The sequence below is a fragment of the Mesoplodon densirostris genome, chromosome 11, assembly GCF_025265405.1.
Source record: "Mesoplodon densirostris isolate mMesDen1 chromosome 11, mMesDen1 primary haplotype, whole genome shotgun sequence".
NCBI classification, from domain to species: domain Eukaryota; kingdom Metazoa; phylum Chordata; class Mammalia; order Artiodactyla; family Ziphiidae; genus Mesoplodon; species Mesoplodon densirostris.
In genome coordinates, this window is record NC_082671.1 from 64,963,142 (window position 1) to 64,985,815 (window position 22,674).

General features: G+C 55.0%; 1 protein-coding gene across 1 annotated transcript in view; it reads right to left on the bottom strand.

The window, feature by feature from the left end:
• Nucleotides 1–22,674, bottom strand: part of ARHGAP8 (Rho GTPase activating protein 8) — a 61,541-nt gene that overhangs the window by 32,508 nt on the left and 6,359 nt on the right. The window contains 4 exon segments of the mRNA XM_060114206.1: nt 4,471–4,496; nt 4,499–4,557; nt 11,737–11,880; nt 15,390–15,509. Coding sequence (XP_059970189.1) covers nt 4,471–4,496; nt 4,499–4,557; nt 11,737–11,880; nt 15,390–15,492 — 332 coding nt within the window. The 5' untranslated portion in view covers nt 15,493–15,509.

The window sequence follows — 22,674 nt, forward strand, 5'->3', positions numbered from 1 at the left end:
AAATCTCACCATCGCTGAAACCAAATATGCCTTCCCCATAATGGAAACTATGGTCACCCAGTGGGTGCCAGCACCAGGCCATTTGGGGACATGTCCATGGCAACACTCAGAATCCACATGCAGGGGGGCCCAGTCCTCATTTCTTAGATGACAACTGAGGCTCAGAGACATTAAGTAACTTATGTAAGTTCACACAGCCAGTGAGTGGATGTGGTGGCCTGACTACGGCCCCCAAAAGACATCCTCATCAAATCCCCAGAACCCATGAATGTGGCCTTACTTGGAAAAGAGTCTTAGAAGGTGTGATTAAGATAAGGATCTTGAGAAGAGGAGTTTATCCTGGATTATACAGGAGGGTGCTGACTGTAATCACTCGTATCCTGAGAAGATGGCTGTAAAGAGTGAAAGTCACGGAGGGGAGACAGCCATGTGAAGACAAGAGGCAGAGTACAGAGGGATGTGGCCACCAGCCCGAGAGGGTGAAGGGTGGCCGACAGCCACCAGAAGCTAGAAGGGGCAAGGAAGGCTCCTCCCCTGGAGGCGGAGCTCCCTCTAGGACTGCAGGCCTGAGGACACCTTGCTTTCAGACTCCTGGACCCCAGGACAGTGGGAGAATAAATTTGTTGTTTCACGCCACCCAGTTTTGGGTAATTTATTATAAGGGCCACAGGACACTAACACAGAGGATGAACTGGGATTCAAACCCAGGACTAACTCCGTCCCTCCACCTCAGACTCCCTGCTGTTCTGCTGTATTTCTAGAAGCAAGCAACACCTTCTTTCCAGATTAGCTAACGTTTTTAATTTTTACTGGAAAGCAGATCCTGGCTCTGCACAGCTTCTGTCATTTGACCTCACAGGATAAGCTCTACAAATCCAGTGATCACTTCTCAGGGCTGCAGAGCCCTGCTCCTTCCCGGCCACGCCTACGTGACCCGCTTAAAAATACCTCGTCCGGCCACCTGTAGATGAGCTGCAGAAGGGCCATTCCTGAGCCCATCAGCACTCTGGCTCCCGACCTCCAGCTGGTCCGGCCAAGTTCTCGCGTGTCACGTCACCCGAGTCATTCATTACCTAGAAGCGCATCTCGTAATGAATCCAGGCTGGTGCTCCAGGAATTCAGGCCTGGCTTCTCCAAGTTTGTGGTGGGACCACAGCTGCCTTCACTGTGAGCCGTGCCAACGCGGCCCGCCGGAGCTCTGGGGTCCACAGTGTGGGCTGGGTGCTCGGGTGGACAAGCCCCCCAGAACTGCTTGAGGAGAAGACCCCAGCAGCCTCCGCCATCTGCCAGCATTCGGCCACCTGCACAGCCGGGACAATGCAGTGGGATCTTTTCCTTGCTCAAAAGGATGTCAGCATCTCCTTAGCTGGTTTGATTTCTAAACAACATCAGAGTACCCTCCACCCAAAGCACTGACTATGTGACCTGCAGGCCCTTGCACGTACTTACCCATTTATTTAATCCTCACAACAACCCCATGAGGCAGGTACTAACATGCCCATTTTACAGAGGAGCCAGCTGAGGCTGGCAGAGGAGAACCGGTAAGAGGCAGAGCCAGGATCCGAAGGGAGCAGCCTGGCTCCAGAGTTCACCCTCTGATCCACACTGTCCTGCCTCCAGAAAGCCACGTACCCCCAGCCATCATCGGCTTTGATGTAAAAATGATGCGAAGCTGACCTCATGCAGTACGTGGTTTGGGTTCAGCGATGTGGAAGCAACTTCAATGCCCAGACTCACCCGGGCACAGGTCCTTTGGACCAAGCCCTCAGGGACAATTCACTGAGCCCATCCTCCCCTGGACAGAACCCAGATGGAGATCTCTGACTTCACACAGAGAGTCCTTGAGCCGTTGAGAACGCCTCCTCATTCCTGAAAGGATGGTCGCTCTTGCATTTCTCAACTTTTTCAAGAAAGGAGAAATAGGAAGATGTCCTTGCCCAGCTCCCTTATCCACACTGGACACTTGTGGCAAAAGCAGGCACCTCTCCCCTGCCCCCGGGTTCTGCCCACAACGTGCCGAGATCTTCTTGGGATCTCAACATGTCTGTGTGCGTGCTCAGCATAGGAAGTCATGAACTAAATCACTGGTTGAGCTTCAAGGACAAGGACTGATTTCTTCACCCATCTCAGAAGTAGGAGCGCACATCTGGCCACAGGAAAGCCACCCACTTGGATGGGGAGAGGGAGGATGATGTCCATGGTGTCACTTTTTCCCCGAAAAGCCATGGAAAAGACTAAGCATTAGGGCTCATCCTATCATGGCCGAGAAGCCCATAGAGCACGTCTGAGTCAGGTAGAAACAGGCACTCCTTCCTCCAGGCAGACGCCTTCCAGCGCTAGGTGAGAAGAGACCCGCTTGATAGTAGCCCTTCATGTCAATGCCCTTGGGCAGTGAACAACCTACACAACTCTTCACAGCGGCCATGCTTACCACTTTCATCTGGTGGTGAAGGTTTCTGAGGCAGGTGCCTGGAAAGAGCACATTGTATCAGTTGTTGTCAGAGGAACTTTTTTTTGGATTGAGGTGAAATTCTTAACATTAACCATCTTAAAGCGAACAATCCAGTGACATTTAGTACATTCACAACATCGTGCAATCACAACCTCCATCCGGTTCCAAAACTTTCTCTTTGCCCCCAAGAAAGCCCATACCCATTAGGCAATCATTCCTCCTTCCCTGCCCCGCCACTGCCAGTAACCCCACCTGCTTTCTGTCTGTCGGAGGTACTTCTGTCTTCACAAGAAAACAAATCCTCAACTCATCCCTGGCCCAGCAGTGGTACCCTCGGTGAGAGTTGACCCACAGGTCATGGATTATTTGATGCCACAAAAGGAATAATCTGGCAGTGGAACGTGCCCAATCTCAGAGGGCCGCAGGATACGAATTCTCCGGGATCGGGCATCCTCTGTCTTGTGTGCTCCGTAAACACAGTGGGCTGAGAGCGGTGTCAGCTGCTCAGGAGGAGGGGCTGGGGAGCGCCTCCCGGGAGGGCAGCTCACCGGCCGGGGTAATGGGCTGCCTCCGCGGCCAAGCCCATCACGCGGCAGCAGAAGTGGCTAAAGATCCTCTGGGCATCCGCTACCGGCAAGGCTCTTGCTGTCGTTGTTCTATCTTGCGCGGCTCTTGGAAGATTCTTTAACAAACTAGGTCAGATGCCTGGGTCAGGGGGATTCTCATGAAACAAGCAGCCCAAAGGCTTCCAGATGCTCCTATGATCCAACTGTGCCTCTGTTCGCTTTGAGCTGAGGGCCCCAGGCCATGGCCTCTGGGCACCACGCTGTGGGTGGACAAGCGGGGCTTCCACGGTCGAGAGGGAAGCAGATCTGGAAGCAGCCCTGGCAGAGCCCCCTGTGCTGTGGCCCCCGAGCCGGCCCAGCAGCGGGCGAGTCTGCCCCCGGCCAGCCTTTCCTCCTCTCTGTCCCTCACAAGGGGACACAAACATTTCCAGGGATGCCCAGACATGGGCTGGGGTTAGGCTACTTGAGTGAAACACAGTCGGCACATTGTCAGGGACCACAGTCTGAGGCCCGGAGCACCCACACGAGCCCCACGGGTGCAAGAATGTCCCAAACGAGGGACACGAGTCACACGGGTGCCTGGCCTCTGCAGGTAACCTGAGCGAGGACTCGACCCCCAGCAAGAGCTGCTGGGCAGGAGGGCACTTCGCTTGATTTCAAGCAGCCTTGGTGGCCCAGGACCAGGAGCTGCCCTCCTCCCCAGGCCAAGCTTGTCACCAGACCTGAGGCCGCCTGCTCACCCGGGTGACTCTGGGCTGCAGTCGGGACTTTGGCAGCTCTCAGGACACCCGAGGGACCTGGCCAGGGAGGAGGCCCCGGGGGCAGCGTGGCCGCACAGAGCGCGCAGCCCCAGCAGAGAGGGGCAAGATGGAGGAGGGGTGAGGGCAGCTGAGGCCATGGCAGGTGAGTGGGAGGCGCTGCCTTCTGAGCAGCAGGAAATGAAGCAAGCGCAGAGGGCGGCCTGTGTGGCTTTGAGAGGGAGGCCGTGAGGGAGGGAGGGAGGAGGCCTCAAAGGGCCCTGAGGGATCTCCCTGGTGGCTTAGTGGTTAAGATGCCAGGGTTTCACTGCCGTGGCCGGGGATTCAATCCCTGGTTGGGGAACTGAGATCCCACAAGCCGCATGGCGAGACCAAATAAATAAATTAATTACAAAATAAAAGGGCCCTGAGTCCAGAGTTCAAGTCTGTGGACCTAAAGCCACCCGAGGCGGCGGGAAGACATCAGTCCTGCGGGTGGGACTGGTGACCTGGCACTGACGTGACATCCACCTGAGGACCTGCTAGTCAGTCTGTCTGTTAGCCTGTGACCTGGCATATCCGCTCTGTGCTGAGAGTGACGGAGAGGCACCTGCACAGGGAGGGGGACACACACGGGAGTGGGGTGGGGAGGGTGGCCTTCGGAGGGAGTGTGTTCAAGGGGGTGTGTGGAGGGGGCACAGGGCAGACTTAGCCCAGCAGCCGCCTGTGGTTGAGCTCGCGAGGGTTGGGGGCATCTGGCAGCAGCAGAGTGTGATGACTTGTCTTCCGAGGCGGTCCTCCCCTGCAGGGCAGACAGCCATGAGCCCTGGTCCCAGCACGGACACCCAAGTCTGCTGTCTCTTGCCACAGCTGGGGGCGAGCCCAGAAAACAGCAGCCTCTGGACCAGCCCACCTGAGCCAAGAGGCACGGGAGGCTACAGTGAGGTGGTAGCCGCACCTGCTGGACGGGCACCTACTACCTGACACTCCGGGTACCTTAGCCAAGGTAACCTTCACCACCACCTGCATCCCCAGAGCGCACGCTTGCTGCCCGTACCTGTGGCTCGGACGGCGTCCAGCAATCATTTACTGATTGACAGGCGGACTGGTTATAGGAAGAGGATCAGAACCTGGAGAAAATAGAAGGGTGCCCCTCCAGCAATGTACGCGATTCTGAACTCACTTTAACTCACAGTGAACAAGTATTTACAACTGTTCTCAGACATTTACTTAAAATGAGAAGAATGACAGCCGAGCATCCTCATCACCGGCCAGCTCTGAAGGGCGAGTCAAGATCACACACATGCGCACACACTCACACGTGCAGACACACACACATCACGTGCCCTCGGAGTCCCGCCTGCTGCCCGGCCAGGACAGCCGTTTGTTATTTATGACACGTCAGCTTCTCCCAGGAGCCTGCAAGCCACTGGGACGTTCAGAATTCGACAGTCATTTCGGTTTCCAAAGACAGCAGCCTTTTCACAGGTTCCTTGAGAATTCTGGTCATGGTTTCTGTTTGTTTAGAAAGCTCCTGTTGAAAGTGCTGCGCTGGAATCCACACATTTATCTGTTTTCCTTGCCAGATGGGCATTTTCGGGCACAAAAACCTTCGATGGCTATGCCTGGAAGCACAAAGTGTTTTCCAAACAGTGTTTCTACCATCTTGGAAGCCAGGGTTCCACGGCTCACCTGAGCCTGTGCTCATCTGCGAGAGGGAAGGGAAAAGGATGACTTTGCTTCTGAAGATATGAATTGTTTGTGCAGCTACTGAAGGAACATGGAATTGAATGACCCTGGGGCTGAAAGGGAAGTCAATATCCATGTTGAAATGTCAAAAACAAAAAAATGAGGAGCATTGTTAGCACTGGAATCAGACCAAGTGGAGAGTCTCGGGGACGTGCTAAGTGGTTTGGTGAACGGAAGGCCAGCTCTGGAGCGAAAAGACCAGGTATGGCCCCTGCCTGGCCCCATGGTCCAGGGGAAAGGACAGGGACGGCGTGGGGGGAGTGTCTGCCCAGCTCTGCGAACCCCTCTCTGAGAACCAGCCAGGGCTCTATCAGCCACATCCACATCTGCAGTGACTTCACAGGTGGGGGCTGCTGTCCGCCCCAGGCCAGCCCTCACTTCAGACACCAGCTATGTGTCAGGGGTCCCCAGGCCACCCCACTTCTGACCAGCTGCCTATAGATTCCGAGCTTCTCACTACCCCCCTCACAACCGATAATTCATCGGCTCACAGAACTTGGGAAAGCGCTATACTTACAATTAGTTTTCTTATAAAGAATACAAATCAGGACCCGGTAAGAAGGGAGATGCACAGGGAGTCAGGTGGGGGGGTCGGGGGTCCTGGCCATGGAACCTGTGTGCCCCCTCCCCATGCAGTCAGGACATTGACCACGCACCATTACCACCAAACAGCTCCACTGAGCTGCTGTGTCCAGCGCAATTGTTGGGGTTTCATTACATAGGCATGACTGGCTGAATCACAATCCAATCAATATGCAGCAACCCATGCATCCACACGTCCATCCATCCATCCATCCATCCATCCATCCATCCACACGTCCATCCATCCATCCAGCCGTCTGTCCATCCATCCATCCATCCATCCACACGTCCATCCATCCATCCATCCACACGTCCGTCCGTCCATCCATCCGTCCATTCACACATCCATCCATCCATTCTATCCATGGGTACTGCTGATTAAATCATCGAGCTGGTTTACTGAGCTTGGTCTCCAGTGCCCCCAAGGCCACAAAGCCCCAACCCTCTAGTCACATGGCGAGTCTCTCCCGCACAGAAGCTCCACCCGGAGTCGTCTCGTGAGCATAACTATCTGGGGGTCCTGCACGAGTCACCCCCTAACATAAACTATCACGAATCACTAAGATACTCCTATCACTTGGGAAATTCCAAGGATTGAGAGGCTACCTCCTGGGAACTGGGACAAAGGGCAGACACATTCTTTACTGCAGTGTCCCATGACCCTGCACCCCAGCCCACTGTCCGCTGTGCCAGAGGGGCCTCCACGCACCAGGCTGGCGATGCAGGAAGAGAAGCAGCAGGAACCAGGGCCTCGGACGGGGCACGCCACCGACACGACACACCACTCCCAGCTTCGGGGCCCAAATGAGAGACGGTGGTGGGACGGAGGGAACGAGACTACTGTGACGAGGCGGGCGAGTGACCCTGGGGAGCCTGCAAGGGGGGTCAGGGGTCACTGGAAGGCCCGCCCAGGTGCCAGCTGGAGGACGGCCAACGGCAGGATGTCCCAAGTGGAGACTGCCCGGTGGAAGGAAGTGGGGGGAGGCAGAAGGAGACCTGCAGGCCAGCGATGGCGGGTGGGGAGCCAGAAGGCCCCCGCAGAGAGTGTGGGTGGCCGGGCCGCTCACTGGGGAGGGAACACAGGAGGCGGCGGTGGGGGGCACTGTGTGGGGCTGTGGACACGGGCTGGGGCTCCACCGAGGACCCCTCAGGGAGGTGATGATGGCCTGGCGGTGGACGAGGGGCTGGGAGGCCGGTGGGAGCAGCTGCCTGGTGTGGTGGGTCGCAGGGAAGAGTGAGGTTCACTGACGAGAACCCCCCACCCTCCATCCTCTCAGCGCCCTGCTGGCCGCGGTCGAGTGCCCCTGCCCTCGGGCGGGCCCCTGAGAAGAGAAGGGCAGCTGAACGCCCACACCCCGCAGCAGTGAGAAACATCGGGAACAGAGCAGCCCAGCACCCCAGGGACACGGAGAACCTAGGGAGGCGTGGAAAGCTTCACAGAGGTGGGGGGATGGGCATGGGGACGTGATGCCCCCGCCAGTGAGGGGCAGCATGGCCACCCCCAGGCCAAGGGCGAGCAGAGGGAAATTCCCAACAAGAAGTCACACGTCAGGCTCTCAGAAAACCCGGGGAACCTGGTGTCCAAGAATGAGATGCCTCTGGGTAACGCCAGGACACAGTAGATCTGCAGCAGAGGTCAGTGGCCTCCCCGTACACTCGGGCCCCACTTCCCTCCCACCCACAGTTTCTCAGTTTGCCAGTGGCGGAGGGAGAGGCACCTCAGACCTACTGCTGATGAGGGGGCCCTGTGCTGGCCAGGCGAGGGGATGTGCTCCTGCAGAGAATGGATGGGGTTTGGAAACAAGGGCAAAACAGGCAGGTAAGGGTCTGAATGATGAATTCCCCCCCGAGGAGTCTGGACTCAGTTCAGCCAGCAATGGGGTAGGAGGGGCTCTGGCCAGGCTGTGAGCCCCTCCTGCCCTGCCATCTGCAAACGAAAGTAGGGAGTGTCCCTGGGCAGAGCACAGCATGTGCAAAGGCACTGAGACAGGGACATACAGTATACAAGGCCAGCACCCACGTCGGGCCTGGTTCCTTTCCCCTATGAGCATCCTGTTTACAAAAAACACTGATTTCATTCGATAAACACTTACTGAACACGTACTGTTTGCAAGTCTATCCACTGGCACGAGGCTGAGCTATGGAGGTCAGCTACTCTTGAAGGCATTTTACCTCCCCCAAAACTGAAAGGGCAACTCACAGCATTTTCCTTTCACATCAACAGATTTCTAAATGTCCTGCCAAATTAATATCACAGCATTATTCAGATTCGACAAACTTTCATGCAGCTTAGAACAAGTGCCACGGTGGGTACATTGGGTTCCTTATGCTGTTCTCTCTACCTCTGATGCATTTGAAAATTTCCATAAAAAAATGTGAAAAAGGAGGGAGGGAGAGAGGAAGAGCCAAGGCTGGGCGCTCTGCCCATCGGGACAGAACCCCTGCCCCACGCACCAGCCGAGCAGCCCTGGGCCAGCCTCTCTGCTCATCTACAACGTGGGGATAAGAGAACTGACTTCGTGGGGAGCAGGAAGGACTAAATCCATAGCTTGAATAAAGCCATGCAGAGCTGACACACAGCAGGTGCTCAATAAATGTGACCCGTTACCACGTGTCCGGCAGGATGGTGGGTGCTTCCAGGTGTGCTCTTTCATTTGTGGGTGTGGAAATCGAGGCCCAGAGAAGCCAAGTGAGCCACCGGCTGGCTTCAAGGGCAGCACCCCCAGCCCGGCCTCCATGGCCTCCTCTGCCCCTGGAACCCCATGTTCCGGGTGGGGAGGCCTTCGCACTCCCGCAGCCCCTGCGTTCAGGCCTCCTCCGCAGCCGTGAGGAGCCCCGGGACCCCCAGTCCTTCCGCTCACTGAGCAGTCGCTGGGCATCTGCATTAACAACGTCAGTCAAGATGAGTTTGGGGCTTCCCTGGTGGCGCAGTGGTTGAGAGTCCGCCTGCCGATGCAGGGGACACGGGTTTGTGCCCCGGTCCAGGAAGATCCCACATGCTGCGGAGCAGCCGGGCCCGTGAGCCATGGCCGCTGAGCCTGTGAGTCTGGAGCCTGTGCTCCGCAACGGGAGAGGCCACAGCGGTGAGAGGCCCGCGTACTGCAAAAAAAAAAAACAAAAAAAAAACAGATGAGTAGATACCCTTGCTGCTCTCTGGCAGCACAGGCCAGTGTATCGAAACAGGCTTCAAGATGACGATATATGGGAGGAAATAAAAACTATCAATAAAATGCAAATTCTACAAGGCCTCGGTTTAACTCACGACCCCTTCTTCTCCCCTCGCTGTTTACAACACGACATTGTTCACTGTCTCTGAGACAGGGGGAGCCCTGTTTATGCATAAAGAAATGATTCCCTGAGCTGAGACTCGTGACACGCCCACCACCACCCATCATCGGCTCCGAGAGTAAAGGACGATTAAAACGCGTAATAAAGGCATCAGCGATCTCACTGGGACTAATGTGGGAGTTTGTTTAGGTTTTTATTTAAGGTTGCTAACTGTTTTTTGCAGGAGTGAAAGGGGATTTGAAGACTCGTTTTGTCTGTGCCCTGTAGGAAATCCCAGCTGGGGTCTGCATGGTTGTGAGGGAAGCTCTGGCTGTGAAGGTGGTGACTTGTCAGTCACCCAGCAGGACCAGGTCCGGCATGTCCCTCTGTTCTCTCTTCTCTGCCACGCGCCTCTAAGATTATACCTCCCACCGCCTCTGATCCTGGGGCGGAACTTTCCCTCTGCCCACCCTGCTTTCCAACATCTAATATGCCTCTGAGCTCACAGCCCCGGACCCAGACTGGAGCTTCAGAAGATGACCACCACTCTTTAAAATATTTTTTATTTTTTATTTTATTTTTTGGCTGTGTCGCATGGCTTGCAGGATTTTAGTTCCCTGACCAGGGATTGAACCCAGGCCCTCAGCAGTGAGAGCGCACAGTCCTAACCACTGGACCGCCAGGGAATTCCCTAAAATATTTAAATCAACACTATCTTTTTAATTTATTTATTTATTTTTGGCTGCATTGGGTCTTCATTCCTGCATGCGGGTTTTCTCTAGTTGCAGAGAGCGGGGGCTACTCTTCGTTGTGGTGCGCAGGCTTCTCGTTGCAGTGGCTTCTCTTGTTGTGGCTCACGGGCTCTAGAGCACAGGCTCAGTAGTTGTGGCGCACGGGCTAAGTTGCTCCGCGGCATGTGGGATCTTCCTGGACCAGGGCTCAAACCTGTGTCCCCTGCATTGGCAGGTGGATTCTTAACCACGGTGCCACCAGGGAAGTCCCAACACTATCTTAAGACTTAAAATTCTACAAAGTTTCCATCTGGCCAAATACACAGTCCCTTAAGGTAATAATGAGAGATCATCCAACATAACTTTTTTTTTTTTTTTTTGCTGTACATGGGCCTCTCACTGCTGTGGCCTCTCCCATTGCGGAGCACAGGCTCCGGACATGCAGGCTCAGCGGCCATGGTACACGGGCCCAGCCACTTCGCGGCACACGAGATCCTCCTGGACCGGGGCACAAACCTGTGACCCCTGCATCGGCAGGCGGACTCCCAACCACTGTGCTGACAGGGAAGCCCCCAACATTACTTTTTGATAAGAGTCTTTGGCTCTGGCCATGGTCCTGATGTTGAGCCCTGGGGGAGGCAGCACCTGGGAGAAGCCCTTGGTGGGGAGGGACGCCTGGGTACACCTGAAGTGGACCCCTGGGGGGGGCGGGGTTCCTGGATTGGCACGTGCCACCTCCTGGAGAAGGAAAAAGGGTTCCAGGTCCTGAACTGTCCCCCAGGCCGCTGGCCACACAGGAGTGTGAACCTGTTAGGGCCGAGGGGACAAACCTGGACACCAAGGTGAGGCCCAGGAGGAGGAGGGTAAAGGACTGGCCCTCAGGGAGGGAACCCCGGGCTCTGCTCTCACCATGTGCTCCAACTGGAAAAGCCACAGGCTTACCCAGACTCGGAGTGGGATTTACACCACGTACACCCTGGTCTCCAGCTTGCAGAGGGCAGATCATGGGACTTCTCAGCCTCCATAATTGCGTGAAAGCCAATTCCTATGAGAAATCTCCTCAGATACATACCTCTATATAGCCTACTGGTTGTTTCTCTAGGGAACCCTGACTAACACGCCGCCCATGTGAGAAGTGTATCTGGAGTGGCCCTGATTCCTCAGGATCAATTAAAGCGATGCAATAGACTCTCCTCTGGATTGACATATATACACTAATATGTATAAAATAGATAACTAATAAGAACATGCTATATAAAAAATAAATGAAATAAAATTTAAAAAAAAATAGACTCCCCTCTGGCCACTTCTGGGCGTGGGGCTGCTTGCCTTCCGAGTGTTGCTTTTGATGAGCTGTAGCATAACAGTCCCGGGTTAATCAAGCAATTCATTTAATTCTGGCCTGCACTCTTTAAAGAGCTATTTGAAGATGCTGCCCGGTGGCTACTCAGAGCACTTGGTGGTGCTCTAACATCTGTGTCATTTGTGTTTTCAAAACACTGGCAGGTACTTTTGTTCCTCTGTGGTTTTCACGCTATGGGCACAGCCAAGCTGGAGTGAGCAGCCCTACTGAGCCCGCCACATGCTGCAGGGCCCTCAGGAAGGCTGGCACTGTGGTGTTCCTGGGAACCGACCACCCAACTAGGACTCACCTGCCACCTGCAGGATGCCGTGTCGGGCCACGTCATAGAAGGGGTGATTCATGCTCAGCACAGGGTCCGGGCCAGCCATGGGAGCCACTGAGGGCCTTCTCGTGGCACCCAGTGCGGTGACCTCCCCCTCATCTCTCTGCAGCTCTGCAGCAGACGACAAGGATGAGAGGAAGTAGCTGTATTTCCGAGGAAGGAGGAGAGCGAGGGAGCCTCCTGACGTCTTTTTACTGGACATGCACCTTGCCTCTGCTGTGCACCCACTCTGTGCCCGCCTCTGCTGTGCACCCACTATGCACCTGCTCAGTACACTGCACCATGGAAGGAGAAAAATGAGACCCGAGAGCTGGAGTATCTTGCGCACTGACAGCAGTGGAAACTGAGGCTCAGAGGGGAGAATGACTTGCCCGAGGTCACACTGCTAATCGGCAGTAAGGTGTGGACGTGAACTTGATTTCCCAGCTCTAAACTCTGACTCAGGGCCTTCTTGTAAGATGCTGACACTGGCAGCCGGCAGGAAGCCGTGGCTGGGGTCAAGGGAAGAAACCGGGGTCACTGTGCTATGAGGCAGTAAGAAAAGGGCTGTCCAGGACATGGAAGCAACCTAAGTGTCCATCAACAGATGAATGGATAAAGAAGACGTGGCACATATATGCAATGGAATATTACTCAGCCATAAAAAGAAACGAAATTGAGTTATCTGTAGTGAGGTGGATGGACCTAGAGTCTGTCATACAGAGTGAAGTAAGTCAGAAAGAGAAAAATAAATACCGTATGCTAACACATATACATGGAATCTAAAAAAAAAAAAAGGTTCTGAAGAACCTAGGGGCAGGACAGGAATAAAGACGCAGACGTAGAGAATGGACTTGAGGATACGGGGAGGGGGAAGGGTAAGCTGGGACCAAGTGAGAGAGTGGCATGGACATATATCCACTACCAAATATAAAATAGCTAGCTAGTGGGAAGCAGCTGCATAGCACAGGGAGATCAGCTCAGTGCTTTGTGACCACCTAGAGGGGTGGGATAGGGAGGGTGGAAGGGAGATGCAAGAGGGAGGGGATATGGGGATATATGTATACATATAGCTGATTCACTTTGTTATATAGCAGAAACTAACACACCACTGTAAAGCAATTACACCCAATAAAGATGTTAAAAAATAAATAAATATGTTTAGCTTAAGCAAAATAAGAGAAAAAGAAAAAAGAAAGAAAAAGAAAAGGGCTGTCTTCCAAAGTTTAATTTTAGTACAGGAGGTTCCTTCATACAAAACAAATCCAGGCTCCTTCAGAAATGTTTTCAGGGACTTCCCTGGCGGTCCACTGGTTAAGACTCTGCTCTCTCAATGCAGGGGGTGCAGGTTTGATCCCTGGTTGGGGAACTAAGATCCCGCATGCTGTGTGGAGTGGCCAAAAAAAAAAAAGAAAGAAAGAAAAAAAAAGTTTTCAGTTGGAAAACGAACAGAAAATTCAAATTTCAGGTGAGGGTAGACTTCGGCCCCCAGATGTACTGGAATGAATAGTATGACTCCAAAATCCACGTCTACCTGGAAACCCACAATGTGACCTCATTTGGAAATAGTGTCTTTACAGATGAAATGAGTTAAGATGAGGTCACACTGGATTAGGGTGGGCCCTAAATCCAATGACATGTCCTTATAAGAAGAGGAGAGGACACAGACACCCAGGGAGAAAGCCACTCGAAGATGGGGTCAGAGACTGGAGTGACACGGCCACAAGCCCAGGAGCACCTGGGGCTCCGGAAGCTGGAAGAGGCAGGAAGGATCCTCCCCTGCAGCCTCCGGAGGGAGCACGGCCCTGCTGACGCATTGATTTTGGACTTTTAGCCTCCAGAGCTGAGAGAGAATACATTTCTATTGCCTTAAGGCTCAGAGTTAGTGGTACTATGTTCCAGCCGCCCCAGGAGACTGCCACAGCAGACTGGCATCGAGAGACAGAACAGCTGAGTTAGCATCAGCAGGGGGCATGACGGGGTCGGGTGAGGGGTTTGGGAAGAAGCTGTGACTTTTCCTAACAAATTCTGAAGATGATCCTGATGCAAAGCCAGGTCTGAGACCTCCTGATTCAGACCCACACCCCATGCCAGAGAGACCCACCCACGACCCCAGGGTGGCCCATCTGTAGCTGGGGGGACAGGCCCAAGTGAGGCTGCCTCACGTGGTCTGCAGCCTGCCTCCTGTGGCCTCTCACCCACCGGTCCCAGAGCCACCCCCACTCCTTGGTGTCCCCTGAGCCCATGAAGGCCCGGGGAGGGGGGGTGGATGGGGCAAGGCCCTTGTTTACCAACAGTGTGACAGGTCCCAGAGCAGGACCAGCGTGGGAGGCTGCAAGGCACTCCTCAGCCACCCAGTCATCTAGCAATATGTACTGAGTATCCCCACGTGCAGGGGACAGTTTTAGACAGTAGGGACACAGCATGAAACACAGAGTCCCTGTGGTGGGCAGAAGAAAGGCCACCCAATGATGTCCACGTCCTGATCCCCAGAACCTGAGACCATGTGACCTTAGATGGCAAAAGAGACTTTGCAGGTGTGATTAAGGTAAGGATCTGGGATGGGGAGATGATCCCCCAGAGCCCTTGAGGGAGTGTGGACCGGTCCAGCGAAACGCATTTCAGACAGTGTTGATCTAACCCACTAACTCAGGGACGTTGTTACAGCAGCCCAAGGGGATATATGCACTTTGTCCTCAAGGGCGGCCTTCTGGTGGGGTTGGGAAACAGACAAGAAAGAAATGTCAGGTGTCAGGGACAAATGCTGATGAAAGGTCAAGCTGCGTGAGGGGGTCGCAGTGGGGGCCGAGTGTGTCAGGTCTGAGCAGAGGCGGGAAGGAGGGGAAGCAGGGAGCCAGGTTGGAAGCTGCTGGAACAGGAATCCAGGCGGAGGGAACCACGTGCCAAGGCCATGAGGTGGCTGCAGGGAGTCCCCGAGGAGAAACAGAGAAGCCCAGCAGGGACCTCTCTTCCCAAGGAGCCGGAGCCGCTGGGGGCTTGGAGTCAGTGAGGGGCATGCTCCATCCCCACTAGGGTCCCTGGGCAGCTGAGTGCAGGGCAGGCGGCAGAGGGCAGAGGGCTGGCCCCATCGCCATCCCGTGCAGCCCACCGAGGTGAGGGGTCGGACCAGGCGCTGTGCCCCAGGGTCGGGGGAGAACAGGCTCCCCTGAGGAGCTGTCGATGGACGGGCATAAAACAACAGGCGGGGTGAGGACGGAGTGTCCCAGAAAGAGGACAGGGTCCCTAGCAGGGTGAGCGTAACAGGTCACTGTGGCCAGAGGGAGAGCAGGGGTGAGCGGCCAGGGTGAGCTGGACCACGGGGCCTCAAAGCCATGGTGAGGATCTGGGTTGTGTCCAGAGAGCCCTGGAGGCCACCGGGAGGGTCAACAGAGAGCTGGAGGGTGGGAGCAAATGCCAGGGACAGCCTCGCACAGAGACAGAGGGGAGTGTGTGGACCAGACTAGAGCCCGGCAAGGCCAGGCTGTGCGCTGGGGCTGGGCTGACCTGTGTCCACTGAGGGTCATCCACCTCTTTTTACAGGGTTAGATTTTGTGAGCCACATAAATATATTACCTATAAAAATAAATGGGCACCGCCAACCTCCTTCTCCCGGGATGGGGCTGGAAGAGAACGTACTTTACCTACTTCGGCCAGATCCTTCAACCCCAGCCCAGACATGCTCTGCTGGGGGGCAGGGCGGCCCGGAGACACCGTGGGGATGCCACCTCCTGAGGATCCGGGCATGGGGTCCTTCCAACGCCCTGAGGGAGAAGCACACGGAACCCAGGGGACGTTTAACACAAGTGCACCGGGCTTGAGGAATGAAGGAATGCCCTTCACGTGGCCCGCTGGCTGTTTAATTTCCCTTCTTGACAAGAAAAAAAGCAGCCACATCTGATTCACCCAGACCTCAGATCACTTTGGTGTTTGGGGCTCAGCCTGCCAGGCCCCACCCCCTCCCCGCCCCCCCACCACGTGGGAGAATTGCCTCTCAATGAACAACTCGAGGTCCCAGGAGCCAGACCCCTGGACGGTGGCATCCACCCCACGTTTGGGCCCCTATATCTGATCTCCTCCTCCGCAGGCTCTGCCCCCTGATGGGCGCACCTAGACGGGGCTCCGCTCCTCAACGGTCCCATGTCCCGGGGGAGCACAAAGGGCAGTGGGATGGGGGGACATGTGGAGTGAGAACAGCACTTCCAGGGCCAACGCACTTCGAGGACAGCATCGTTCCTGCTTCACAACCGCTTCAGAGATACGCACACTCACTCCTGTACCCACTTTACAGAGCGGGTACCCGGGGCCAGCAAAGATCACTTAGAGCTGCTCATGCCCGCATAGCTAGTAATCACAACTATAGCTAAGAGTTACCACCTGGTTATTCTGTGCCTAGGATGCTGCTTCAAAACCTGTGCAAATCTTTACAAAACTGTTAGTACCCAAACAATGGAATATTATTTGTCCATAAAAAGGAATAAAGTACTGACACCTGCTACAACATGGATGAACCTTGAAAATGTCATGCTAAGTGAAAGAAGCCAGCCACAGAAGATAACATGATTCCATTGATAATATCCAGAATAGGCAAATCCATAGAGACAGAAAGCAGATTATTGGCTGCCAGAGGGTGGAGGGGAAAGGGGGGAGTAGGGAGGTGAGAGCAAAGTAGCATGGGTTCTTTTTTTTTTTGGCTGCACTGCATGGCTTGTGGGATCTTAGTTCCCCCACCAGGGGTCAAACCCACGCCCTCAACAGTGAAAGCACAGAGCCCTAACCACTGGCCAGCCAGGGAATTCCCTGCATGGGTTCTTTTGGAGGTGAAGAAAATGTCCTAAAATTGACTGGGGTGATGGTTGCTTATATCTGTGACTACACTAAAAACCACTGAACTGGGACTTCCCTGGTGGCGCAGTGGTTAAGAATCCACCTGCCAATGCAGGGGACATGGGTTCAAGCCCTGGTCCCGGAGGATCCCATATGCCGCGGAGCAACTAAGCCCATGCACCACAACTACTGAGCCTGCACTCTAGAGCCCGCGAGCCACAACTACTGAAGCCCACATGCCACGCTACTGAAGCCCGCGCGCCTAGAGCCCATGTTCCGCAACAAGAGAAGCCACCACAGTGAGAAGCCCGCACACCATAGGGAAGAGTAGCCCCCGCTCGACACAACTAGAGAAAGCCCACGCGAGCAACAAAGACCCAATGCAGCAAATAAGTAAATAAATCAGTAAGTAAATAAATATATAAATAAATAGAGCAGTGAAAACATTCTTGGGGCAACTGGCACAATTTGAATGTGGCCTGAATGGTTGATGACATTAAAGGAATTACGGTTAATTTTCTTAGATGTGAGAATGGTATCAGGTTATACAAGAGAATGTCTTTACACTCAGATGCTAAAATAGTCAGCAGGGAATGGCAGGAGGTCTGCCACTCACCTTCCAGGAGTTCAGCTAAGAGAGAGAGAAAGACAGAGACAGAGAAAACCCATAACGAATGGTACCAATTTCCAAATCATGGTAAAAAATGTGTTTTCTTACATGTTTCTGTACTCTGAACAATTTTCTTAAAAACAGTTGGAGACAGATGGAGGGAAGGAAGGAGCGGCCCTGGCGTGCTTCCATCACCCCACTTATCAGAGAACAAAACCAAGGCCAGAGGGGCCTATAGTGGCTCAAGGCCACACGGCGAGTCAGCCCCAGGATGCCCCCTAGGACTTTTGCCTCTATGGCTTCTCTTGGCACAGGTAAGCCTGGGTTTTTTTTTTTTTTTCACTTATTTATTTTATTTATTTATTTTTGTCTCTGTTGGGTGTTCGTTGCTGCACGCAGGTTTTCTCTAGTTGCGGCGAGCGGGGGCTACCTTCGTTGCAGTGCGCAGGCTTCTCATTGCAGTGGCTTCTCTTGCTGCAGAGCATGGGCTCTAGGCGCGTGGGCTTCAGTAGTTGTGGCACACGGGCTTCAGTAGTTGTGGCATGCGGGCTGAGTAGTTGTGGAATGTGGGCTCAGTAGTTGAGGCACTCCAGCTTAGTTGCTCTGTGGCATGTGGGATCTTCCCAGACCAGGTCTTGAACCTGTGTCCCCTGCATTGGCAGGCGGATTCTTAACCACTGCGCCACCAGGGAAGCCCAAGCCTGGGGTTTTGGTGTTTCCCTTCTGATAGCTCTCCGCTGTCCAGGGGCCATGTCGCCAGTGACCGTTGCCTGGCTCGTGTCCAGTTTCAATCAGCCTCCTCCCTCCACCCCCTGCTGTGCTCTGCACCCCCAAGCACTCTTCCCACCCCAGGCCACCTGCTCCCTCAGGGGGACTCTGCTGCCACAGATGGCTGTGTGGCCTTGCCAAGGCTTGTGCCCTCTCTGGGCTGAGGAGGAGCAAGAGCCCTGCTGGCTGCTGGTGGGAGACCCTGGGCAGGGCTCAAGGGGGGAGGGCAGGACAGGGGGAGGGAAGGGAAAGGGGGGCAGAGAGCCCAGGAACAGGCAGGCGAGGTCTCAGGGGTCACTGGCACAACCTTCTACACCGCCCCCCGACACGCACACATCCTGGCTCCCCCGTGCCTGCAGTTCTGGGCCGTCACGTAGAGCAAGCCCCTCGCTGTGACACCATTTCCTAGTCCAGCAGACGATGATTCCAGATCAGCCCCCCAACTGCCCACACTTCATGCCGGAGACTGGACCTGCCACCGCCCCTGCCTGTAAACCCCCACGCCCGCCCCGGCCCGGGGCCTGCATCCCCGGTGTTCTTCAGAGACCACAGCTCCCAAGGGCCGGGGGCAGGGGCAGGTTGGGCTGGGCGGGGCCCAGTGCACACACAGGATTGGGTTTGCTCCTGGCAGGATGCAGGGCACGGAGCACCAGGCAGGGGAGGCCCTGCGCTGCCCCAGCCCGGCCCGCCACCCATCTTCTCCACGTCGGGAACAGAGGTCCACCTTCCAAATGCTGCCTTCCCCAAGCTGGGGACCTGGGAGGGCAGCGGAGGTGACCCCAGGCCCGGGAGCCTGTACCCAGGCCTGGCAGGCAGCCACCCTCTAGCTGCAGTGAAAGTGAGAAAAGAAACTCGATTGTCTACACCCACAGCTCTGGACCCGCCCGGGCAGTCGGTCTGAGAGGAGCACTGGCCAGGAGCCCTGTGAGCTGCAGACCTGGCACACGCCGGTCATCTGTCCCTGGTCACCAACGAGCCTGGCTGCCAGGCACAGGGGCCCGGGGGCTGTTGCCACCCTCGGGGGGCACCCGGTCCTGTGGGGGACTCACGGCCGCCCTGTCATTCCACTGACACCTCACGACAGGTGAGAGGGGGTCCCGAAGTCTGAAGATGGGGGGAGGCCACCCTGTCCCCGCTCCACCCTCAGCCCCTCCCCCCAGTCCCCCATCTTCCAGTCCTGCATGTCCCCCTTTGGTGGGCCAGCCTGGAAAAAGCCTGTTACCAGCCTGTTAACAAACAGCTTGAAAGCAACCTTCCGAGGGCACCAGGGGCCCCTGATTGAAAAGGCAGGGGCACCTCCTGGGGGACCCGCCCACCCAGGGGCAGGAACATGACCACCGGGGTGAACCACCCAGGGGCCCCAGGCCTCCTCCTCAGCCCCCGGGGGATGGGGGGGACTCCAGCTGCACTGAACCCAGCAGCACAGCCTGAGGCCCCAGAGCCTCTGAAGCCAAGAAGGCTTTGTTTTTCCTCCAGACTCTGCTGTAACCAGAATGCTTTTCACTCCTTTTTTTTCCTCTGCAAGCTCAGAAGCTTTCCCCGACCGCCTAGCCGAAAACAGCATAGGCAGCACTATTTGCTTTGAAGCTTGTGTGCTTGGGCCTGAGCGTGTCATACATAATCTGTGCTTTGTTGTGGTGACGAAGGGCTAGCTGGGGGGTAACTGTCAACGGAGCCCTGTGAGCCCCCAACCCCGCAGGCCCAGAGTCAAGAGTAAAATCAGGCTCTCCTCCCATCATGGGTTGCTCCCCTGGGCTTGGATCAGAGCCTGGTGGCCTCCCCTGGCCCCCTGCTGCATATGGACGGCAGGACCCCACCCCGTGCAGGACGGGCACACGGCCAGGGCAAGAGAAGGAAGCCACCCCCGTGCTGCCCAGGTGATCCTCAGGAGGCCAGTGTCCTGCTGCCACCAGGCACCACATAGCTGGTCTGTCCTCCCCAGGCCCAGGAGCCCCAAGTGGCTCTTACTGGCTGGGAGGCCCCCATGGAGCAGAGGGCTCCTGCACCTGGTCAGGCTGGTCCCACTGGCCTTGTGATGGTTGACTTTATGTGTCACCTTGGCTGGGCTATGGTGCCCATTTGTTTGGTCAAACACCAGTCTAGATGTTGCTGTGAAGGTGTTTGTGGATATGATTAACATTTACAATCAATTAACTTTGAATAGGGACTTCCCTGGTGGCGCAGTGGTTAAGAATCTGCCTGCTAATGCAGGGGACACAGGCTCGAGCCCTGGTCCGGGAGGATCCCACATGCCGCGGAGCAACTGGGCCCATGCGCTACGACACAACTACTGAGCCCACGTGCCACAACTAATGAAGCCCGTGTGCCTAGAGCCTGTGCTCTGCAACAAGAGAAGCCACAACAATGAGAAGTCTGCGCACCACAAGGAAGAGTAGTCCCTGCTCGCCGTAACTAGAGATAGCCTGCATGCAATGAAGACCCAAAGCAGCCAAAAATAAAATTAATTAATTAATTGATTAACTTAAAAAAATTAACTTTGAATAAAGCAGATTACCCTCGATGGTGTGGGTGGGCTTCGGCTAATCAGTTGAAGGCCTAAGAGCAAACACCGGGGTTTTTCGAGAAAGAATTCTGCCTCAACACTACAACACAGAGTTCCTGCCTAAGCTTCCAGCCTGCTGCCCTGCCCTGCAGGTTTCAGACTCGCTGGTCCCCACAACTGCATGAACCGATGACTTAAAACAAATATCTCTGTATAAATACCTCCTATTTTTTGTTTCCGCTTCTCTGGAGAGCCTGACTGATACAGGCCTCTTAAACAGTCAGATTCCTCCTTCCCACAAACTGTCAGAATCACAAAACACTGGCACCAAGAAGGATCACAGTGAACATCTTGTGCTGTCAACTTGGTTATTGTACAGCAGGAAAACTGAGGCCCAGAGAGGGGAAGGGGCTTGCCCAAAGCCACACAGCAAGCCCATGGCATTGGATCTTGAAACCAGGTCTCTTGACTCCAGCCAAGAGCCAAAATGGCTCCAAATTATGGTAAGAAATGTCAAATATATATATTTTTTTAATGCAAGGAGGAAAGTAACCATGGGCACATCCCACCACCTGGCACCAGCCATGGTTGATTGACTTGGCTACAAATCTGGGGGCTCCCATGACCCCCACTCTGGTTCAGTAATTTGCTAGAATGACTCACAGAGCTCAAGAAAGTGCTTTACTTACAATTACCCGTTTATTTTAAAGGCTACAACTCAGGAACCGCCAAACAGAAGAGATGCACGGAGCAAGGTATGGGGGCGGGGCTGTGCACGGAGCTCCCAGGCCCTGGCTGGGTGTGCCACCCCCCAGCAAAGGGATGTGTTCACCAACCCGGAAGTCTCCTGGTTCCAGAGTTTTCACCCAAGTTTCATTACACCGGCATAATTGATTAGACCACTGCCATTGATTAAACTCAGTCTCCAGCCCCTCCCCGCTCCCTGGAGATTGAAGGGGGTGCTGACGGTTCTAACCCTCTCATCAGGAGGGTGGGTCCTCTGGCCGACCAGCCCCCATCCTGATGCTATCTAGGGGCCCCACCTTGAGTCACCTCATTAGTATGGCCTCAGGTAAGGTCAAAAAGGGCTAATTTTGAATAAAATTCACTCCTATCATGCAGGAAATTGCCAGGTTTTAGGAGCTCGGTGTCAAGAACTGGGGACAAGGATGAAATATATATTCATATTATACAGTAGTCCCCACCTTCAGGGCAACTCCTGCTCATCCTTTTGACCTCCCTTTCCAACCAGAGTGTGTCAGGCCCCTCCCCCACACGCTCCCAGCACCTGGACCCATCATTCGCCCCTCTGGTACCCATCATTCGCCCCTCTGGTACCCATCATTCGCACCTCTGGTACCCATCATTCACCCCTTTGGTACCCATCATTCGCACCTCTCCACCAGGTACGAGTGGATACATGGTTCTGTGATCCTTTAGTTAACATGACGGGGGGACTCCCTCACCACCACCCCGAGGTGGGGTCTGGACTCTATCAAACAGGATCCCTGAGCACCAGGCCCGGCATATACGGGCCCTCCGTAAATGCCAAAATCAAATGAGAATAAACCAGACATTACAAATGGACCCTTTTTCCTCGGCAGTGGGCTTCAGAGCAGCAGCTCCATCACCCCGGACCTGCCTTGCCCTCCACCTGAGTCCACACACGCCTCAACTCCTTCCTGAACCTCTCGCTGCCAAGCCCTTTCCCTCTGAGCCAGGCTCCGTGGCCCGAGGATGGGGGATGTGGGCACCGAGGAACCACCAGCATCGCGAGGCCGTGCTGGCTCGAGCCCTGGGCCGGGGCGGGCGCAGCACGGCCAGCACGCAGAAGAGGCTTCAAATCGCCCGACGGCTCTATGTATAATTCATAGCAAAATGGTTTGTTGCTATGAAAATATATTTGCACATTACACAAATAGACCCTCACAGCAATTATCTTAATGCTGTAGCTACAAATTATCACCTACTTACCTCGGGCAAATTAGCACCAAATTTAATTTGAGTGGCGCGGACGATGTGCAGGGCGCACAGAGCAAGAGCCCTCGGCCGTATCTGTAGGACCTGGTTCTCGGCTTTAGGCTCAGGATGGGGCGTCTGAAAAAGGGCTCTGCGGGGAAGAAAGGCGGGCTCAGGGCCATCCAGGCCTAACCCTGTATTTACAGGGAGGTCACGGAGACCCAGAGAGAAGGGGGCTGGCACAGGGTCCCACCTGGGCAGG